Here is an 8155-nt window from a genome sequence, read left to right on the forward strand (position 1 = left end):
GTTACACAGGCAGGCGTCCAGATGGGTCTTGAATATCTCCATAGAATGAAACTTCACAAACTCTCTGGGAAACCTGTTCCAGTGTTCCACCACCCTTACAATAAATTTCTTCTGCATGTTAGTATGAAACTTCCTATGTCCAAGATTTAGGTCATTACTCCTTGTCCTATCACTACACATCCCCAAGAAGAACCTGGCCTCACCCATTTGCTTCCCACCTCCCTTTAGATATTTATAAACATTAATCAGATTCCCTTTCAGTCTTCTTATCTCCAGGCTGAACAGACCCAGGTTGCTCAGCCTGTCCTCATACGAGAGATGCTCCAGGCCCTCTATCATCTTTGAGGTCCTCTACTGGAGTCCTTCTAGGAGTCATCTTTTCTGAACTGGGAAGCCCAAAAATGGGCAGAGTACTCCAGATGTGGCCTCCTCAGGACAGAGAAGAGTGAGAGGTTCACTTCCCTTAACTTGTTGGCCACTCTTTTTAATGCACCTCAGGTTATCTTCTTGGCCACCAGGACACACTGCTGGATCATAGCCAACCTGTTGTCCACCAGGAAACCCAGGTTCTCCTCTGCAGAGCTCCTCTCCAGCAAGTCAGCCTCTACCCTGTACTGATGAATGTGGTTATTCCTTCCCTGGTGCAAGACTCTACACTTGCTCCTGATAAACCTCATCAGGTTCTAATCTGCCCAACTCTTCGGTATGTGCAGGTCTTGTTGAATGGTAGCACCGTCTGCCAGAGTGTCAGCTATTCCTCCCAGCTTTGTATCATCAGCAAACTTGCTGAGGGTGAACTCTACTCATCTCTTCATCCAGGTCACTGGTGAATATCAGACTCAGCACTGACCCCTGGGGAACACTGCTAGTTACAGGCCTCCAAACAGACTCTGTATCTCTGATGACCACCCTCTGAGCTCTGCCAGGTCAGCCAGTTCTCAGTCCAATCCACCACACCACACATATATCTATCCCACACTTTCTAAGTTTCATAATAAGAATGCTGTGGGAGACGGTGTCCACTCTTTGCTGAAGTCAAGGTACACAACATCCACTGCTCATCCCCCCCCTTCTCAGCTGTTGAGGACATCACAATGTTTTCTCACAGCATGATTTCTCCTTGGTGTATCTATCTTGACTACTCTTGATAACCTTCTTGTCTTCCAATTGCTTGGCAACGGCATCCAGAACAAGCTGTCCCATTGCTTTCCAGGAATGGAGGTGAGGCTGACTGGCCTGAAATGAATTAATTTTAATGTTATGTTCACACCCATGTTGAACACGGCCAAGAGGACGCATGATGAGATATGATAAGATAAACCATTCTCTGACAGAGACTATTCTGTCTTGTCCAGTGGAAAAGCTTACATCACATTAAGGCACTCTTTTTTTTAAATAGGACTGTGGTTACGATAATAAAAGTAAAATCCACATGTAATTATCAATTATAATATTAAAGAGAGCATTTTATATGAAACTCAGCAATCAGTGATACAGTATACTTCTCCATAGAGAGTTCCATCCAAAAGTTCAATAGTATGGCAAGTATTATGGCACAGTTGTATAACAGCAGCATTGGGAGAGCAAACTAAACGCTGGTACACATCACAATCAGGTCTTTAGGTTTTTATTAAAGAAAAAAGTCAGCACTTTAGAAACTGAGCCCTGTTCTTAAAACACAGCTCATAGTGCTGGCTCTACTTGAAGTAAACTTCTGTTGTCAGGCAAAAGCAATTCTGAAAGAAAAAGTTCAAAAAAAGAAAAAGAGTTTAGTTCATTACGCTTACACAAACAAAAATTGAGCAATCTTCTCTGTATTTTTCTATTATTTCTTGCTCAGAGAATACAAATACAGATATTCAGAGGGTCCATCCAGTTCTGAAGTTCTAATTGCATTACTGTTTTTTTTATTCACTTGATAATATGTTGTGGCCTCATTTTTTACCATTACCACCACTGCAGTAGCCCTATCTTCCATCTCTGTGGCACAACACAGCAACCTTGCTTACCTGTCTTTACAATGATACATAGCTTAAAAAGTCTCTTAAGCACATATTTCATCTCTATTTTATTTTTATTTTTTTTCAGCTTGTCTACAATGTGGACTCCAGTGACAATATTTTGATACTGCAAACTAAAAGCATATAACTTCATTCCATGGTAGGTATAATTTCATTCCGGAGTATGACACTTCTTTTTCTGTTGACAAGAAGGTCTCAACCATAGGGAAATGTGAGGCATGCTTCTTTAAATGTCATGGAATTACTGGATTATAACTCTTAATTATTATTTTTTTATTATTGGAGTTGAGCCTTGGAGTAGATACAAAGGAATTGAGTTCCTGCTACTGACTAAATGGCACTGGAGGAAGGGTATTGCAAATGCTCTGCTGACAGCTGGAATCTGGAAGAAGTTGCTGTTTGCTTGGTGATAGCAAATAAGGTCTCAGGAAGTGGCAGGAGACTACAACTGCACCTCCACAAAGATGCTAGGGAGTCCCTGCAATGGCTGACAGCACCACCTCTCTTGCTGAGAGTTTCTAAAATAGAAACAAAGGTTTTTGTTTTTGTTTTTGCTTTAACTAGAAAGGCCTATACTGCATGCCTGTAAAGTCCATCTGGGACATCTCAAATCCCAGGCTTTTACACTGATGGTAGAAGGCGATCTCAAGCCTGCTCACAGTGGCATCAAGGAAAAATGATAATTACAAACAAAAATTGCATAATATGCTTCAAATACATTTTGGTTTGAGCATATGAAGGATTCATATCTCTCCACTAACTAAAACAGTTGAAAATGTTGCCTGCATATTTTTCACTGACACTGACCTGGCAGCAGGCTCCAAACAGTGTACTGCTTTAAAATATCTAAGTGGGCATGCTAATCAAGTATTTCGCTCCTGGGACATAGCAGTAACCAGAGATTTAGTATGGCCCTTCTCACTGGTAAACAGTTCCCTCAACTGAAATATGTAAATGCCAGAAACGCAATTAATCAACAGCAGAAAAAGACAACCAAAACCAAGTACTGTGAAATTAATAGCACCAAGGATGCTTAGGCCTATACATCCGTGCTGTAAAAGCAAAAACAGCAGTAATTTGGATAAAACAAAAATATTATTCCAGTGTTAATAATAACAATGCAGCAGTGAGACATTTACAGACAGTGTTTTTACAGAGAAGCTACCTAGAAGTTTATACAAAAATATATGAGAAGTTCATTGGTCATTTTGTCCTCTGAAGTCAATAAGAATTTTGCTGTTGTTTTCAGTGGAAGAAAGAATGGACCTTAACAGGAGATTGCACATCACTATTCATTTTCATAAATACAAAAACATTATCCTTACAGAGAAATAACTGCAAATTTTACTAACAGCTAAATTAAGAGTACGTAGTACCTGTCAGAGAGCATAAGGCACATGAGACTTGCATTCTGGGAGATAAATGGTAAATTGTGAACCTTCAGAAGGGAGTATGTTTTTAGTCACAGTACTCAGTCAATAGCTACACCACACAAAGTAGTTTGCAGCGAAGGATTTGATGATACTATCATCTGTTTAGACTCAGAGACCACAAAGAGAGCTGCTCTTGCTTCACTGAAGACAGAACTTAGCCCTTAGTAAGAAATAGGAAATTTGATATGTTCTTCTAAACATAAGCTAAACCTGAAAATAATTTGGCAGGCAGGTTGACTGGCAGAGATACAATTTTTGCCATGTGGATTAGAGGCCATGGATGCATTTTACCAGTCTGCAGATATTAAGGCTAGACTCCAGCAATAAATTAGGAAAACACAAAACAAACAATCAAAAAAACAGCCATTTGACAGTAAGCATTTTATCGAAAGCTTTACTTACTGCTGCCATAGAATTACTGAAATTCTGAAATGAATGCTAGATTTCAAGCTCACCGATCCAGATGAATACCTGGCAAAATAATGACAGCTTTGTTTCTTTAATATTGGCCTTTGAACAGCCTTTGGGTCAAAATGGCATTATCAAGATTAGCACTTTGATAACTACTTGTAAAATCAGTTTCGAGTTCTTAAAATAGAAGTACCAGTTCAGGAAGGAATACAGGGTCTTTACCTCAAACTTAGTTCTTCAATATAATAATGTTAAAATAGATATAATCCATGACAGTACATTTTACTTTACCCCTGTCATGGCAAATAAAAAATACTGCATACACAAGGTGCACTAAAAAATCTATGAGGACAAGTTCTGCATCTGATGAGGTGGGAAAACTCAATTTATGGCCACTGTAATCAATAAGACTTTCATTATTTCACAGCTGTCTGGGTTTCACCTAACAAACAATGCACCATTTGACCTATTATAAATAATCATAATAAAGAGTTGTATGTCAGTAAGGTACACTCTCCTTTCCACATTACATCAACTGGCATGACCAAAGGTGGCCATGAACTACACCCAGTACTGACTGCGCTTCAAAGTTGGGTTTGTTTTTCGACAATACTGGATCATTTCAGGATCCAGGTTTAACCAGCTATTTTGCAAAGGCTGTTCTACAATCGGAGGAAGCATTGTAGGAAGCAGCTGTTCATGCCTTACTGCCATCAGTGCAGAGGATATATTTCCCTCAGTTCCCTTCAGGAGAGGGGTCACTGTAACAGTGGGTACAGTCAAGCTCCGTTCCAGACAATGACCTGGACTACTGAGGACTACATCTGTTTGATTTTTGACAAGTGGTTTTGCCTTCTCTTTCTTCTGACACATTAGCAAAATGCACACAGAAATAACAGCAATAATGAGTAACACAGACACCAGGACCAGGGGTATAATAATGTACCAATGATTGCTGCTTTCACCTGCTTGCTCTCTGGAGCTCATGGCATTAACCTGATCTGTGGTCTCAGTCCCTGCAGATCCCCTTGTTCCCACTGCCAGATTTAGCAATGGACCTTCCTCAAGTTGATTTCCCCAGCGTTTCCGACCTAGCCACATGTCTGGGACAGTCTTCTTTGGTGCTACTGTAGGTACTTCATCATGGGAGTAAGCTAGCACCCTGTCATTTGAGGTAGCTGGAATCTTTAAAGTGGTCATACTGGCTATGAAAGGCACTTCAGCTGTGAAATTTTGCACAAGAGAAGGACTATATGGCACTATGGAATACTCAAAATGGCCAACAGCAGGCTGCACATCATCCGCCCTGAGCACAAATGTGAATGAATCATTTAACAGATCAATGCCTGTCATATTTGTATCTATGTTGAGAAGCACAACACCTTCATCAATGTCAGTTTGGGTGAATGTCTGAATATCTTCAAACACTGCATCATTCACAAACCTTTTTTTACAATCCTCCCATGAGCTGGGGGCACTATAACTTCAAATCTAGGATTACTGTTTGTTAAATTGGCTAGCTCAGAAGCATCCAGGTCATTGCTTCTGAGTTTATAAACTGCTTGATTTGAAATCTGCATGTCAGACACAACTTGCACTAAAGGCTTTGTTGTGATGTTCAGCACTTGTTCTGTTAGATTACTTTCTGCAGTGAAAATCATAAACATCAGTACTTCTTTGAATACAGTGAAATTTGACAGATGGTAAGAAAGTCTTCCCAAGTTCAAATCTGCCTGCTCAAATTTAGTAACCTGCTCTTTTTCAATCATCAGGTACCCATACTTGAGGGGGTGAGTTAATTCATACATGATATTAGTGCTTTTTCCATTTGTGACAGCTGAAAGCTGTGTGTTAGTAATAGCAACAGATGTCTGACCCTGTGGAAGTGCAACATCCGTAAGGTTGACCAGGACAAGAGTAATTGGTACAACTTCGAGACTGAAAAGTTTGTATAAAGGACGATGTTTACCATCAGTCACACTGAAATAAAACACCCCAGAAGAAGAACTTCCATCCTGTACAAACCAAACCCTACCACTGTCAATATCAGCTTGTGTGAAATCCTGTATAGAGATACTCAGATTGCTCTTCATTGCTAAATAACCATTATTGGGGTTGCTAACAATGGAATATTTGAGTTCTGCTGGGGTGTTGTCTAAGTCTTCAGCTTTCAGGTTCTCCGGCCCCAGCATTGACACATCTCCCTGCAGAACATTCAGGTGCAGCCTTTTAGTCTTCAGTTCTGGTGGTTGATCATTCACTGGAATAATAGTGATATTAAACATCTCTTCTAAAACTTCACCATGGGGTTTTGTTGCAGACTTGGTCTTTAGGTTTAACCAAACAGCAAAAGTGAAGTTGTCCATTAGTGATTCAGAATTATCATGCACATACACAATTCCAAATTTGTTCAGTATGTATTGTGAGAAATTAGGTTTTTCTTTTGTAACATTTCTTTCTCCAACAATTATTATGCCATGGTGGGGTAAAGACACAACTTGGTACCAGACTTCATACATGGAGCGCTGTACTTCAGGTAGCTTAATCAATAGATTTGAAGCATCTAAATGTGTTCTGTTGATTAATATTCTACCTCCTTCCTGGACTACAGTACCTAGCAGAAAGGAAAAGAGAGTCTTAGAAACTCAGTATTCTGAAGTTGCATTGTTTTTGAAATTAGATTTGTGTTTCAAAAATTGATAATGCTCAAAAAAGAGAACATGAAAACAAATATTTTTCTTTCGTGGCATCCTTGATTTCCATATGCCATAGCTAGATATATATTACAACTAATCTTAACAGAGATCTATCCATAACTAACAGGGTTTTCTATTGATAATAAAGCGTCATTAAAGAAATATTAGTTCTCAAAACTCTAAATATTGCTTTCATTATCTCTATCAAAATGGAAAATATCCACTACGAAGAAGGAAGAACTGAACAAAGGTGGTTAATCACATTTTTAAAGATGCAGAGATGCACCTACTAGACTATACTCTGTGATTAAAATATTCTGTTCATTTGATACTGAAGAAAAATTTCCCTTTGATTTTTCATATTTGTTCATTGGAAGCCTAACAGATCCTACTCCATTACTGTGGAGAGCCACACAGTATGTTGTTTTACCTGTATTTGAAAGAAGACGGCTGTTCCAATCATGCCTAGGAACCTCATATGAAATGACAATACGGAACATCTGAGGATCCAAAGCTGATGGTGGAGAAGAGACAGTAAACGTAAAGAAATCTTCTGCACTCCAGTCAGCTGATTCTGCCTCTGAGTGCTCATACATGATCACACCTTCATTCACCTGTTTTTGGGGTAAAGAGAACCATAGGTAAAAAAGGAGAATGATTTTAAATACAGAAGAGTAAGGACAGAGAACAATCATAAGACCATTGTTCAAGAAAGGATTTCAGACCTTAGTCCATGTACAATGACTGTATATGTAGCTTGTGTTGAAAGATTATCTTGTATTTTTCTCTTTGAACATTTCTCTTTTTGCTATACAAGCAAACTTGAAAAAAGTATTTGTACTAGACAAAATCATTTGTTAGTTTAGACCTAAAAGCAAAAGTATCTTCATACGAGGATTCTCATCAGCTGGAACAATACCAGAACTTTAAGATTAGTACTTTAATACACTGAAACTTCAGTAGGATTCCTAACAGCCAGAAAACTGTAATAATAACTACATCTTATTCAGTACGTTCCACATTTGCCTGTCAATTCATTCACTGACCTGAAGAGAAGACAGTTACCTTCTAAACACTTGGCAGCTTCCCAGATAACTACTGACCTGTTAGAAACTAACTGTGTTAGTTTCTAGTTATGTGAAATGGCGTTGGCTCTAAGTCTGCTGCTTGTAATGCACTTCACACAGCTTTGTAAACTGAGGGAAACTTATTAGAAAATGTTACCATGATTTGCGCTTAAAAGGTGTAAAAAATAAATTTAAAAAATCCTTGTTGCAATCGTGGATGAAGCATTCAGCATTTCAGAATTTGATCTGTAGCCATAGAGAGAGCTAATCCTGAAACCACTCTATCAGCCCCACTTGAGAGCACTAGGGAAAAAGAACTTTCAGGGTCAAGTTTTCTCAGCAGTCTCAAAACTAGTCAACCTTACTGTCAATAAACCTGTCATCAGGGTTATGTTTTCCCTATATTGAATCATAGAATCATAGAATGGCCTGGGTTGAAAAGGACTTCAAAGAACATCTAGTTTCAATCCTCCTGCTATGTGCAGGGTCACCAACCACCAGACCAGGCTGCCTAGAGCCACATCCAG

General features: G+C 39.1%; 1 protein-coding gene across 1 annotated transcript in view; it reads right to left on the reverse strand.

Annotated features, from left to right (window-relative positions):
* Window positions 1-1611: 1611 nt before the first annotated feature.
* LOC104914886 (chondroitin sulfate proteoglycan 4-like) overlaps window positions 1612-8155 on the reverse strand; it is a 47525-nt gene continuing 40981 nt past the window's right edge. Inside the window, 3 exon segments of the mRNA XM_031557242.1 lie at window positions 1612-5319; window positions 5322-6479; window positions 6992-7175. Of these exon segments, the coding sequence (XP_031413102.1) occupies window positions 4427-5319; window positions 5322-6479; window positions 6992-7175 (2235 nt within the window). The 3' untranslated portion in view covers window positions 1612-4426.

The sequence above is a fragment of the Meleagris gallopavo genome, chromosome Z (assembly GCF_000146605.3).
Source record: "Meleagris gallopavo isolate NT-WF06-2002-E0010 breed Aviagen turkey brand Nicholas breeding stock chromosome Z, Turkey_5.1, whole genome shotgun sequence".
Classification (NCBI taxonomy): Eukaryota; Metazoa; Chordata; class Aves; order Galliformes; family Phasianidae; genus Meleagris; species Meleagris gallopavo.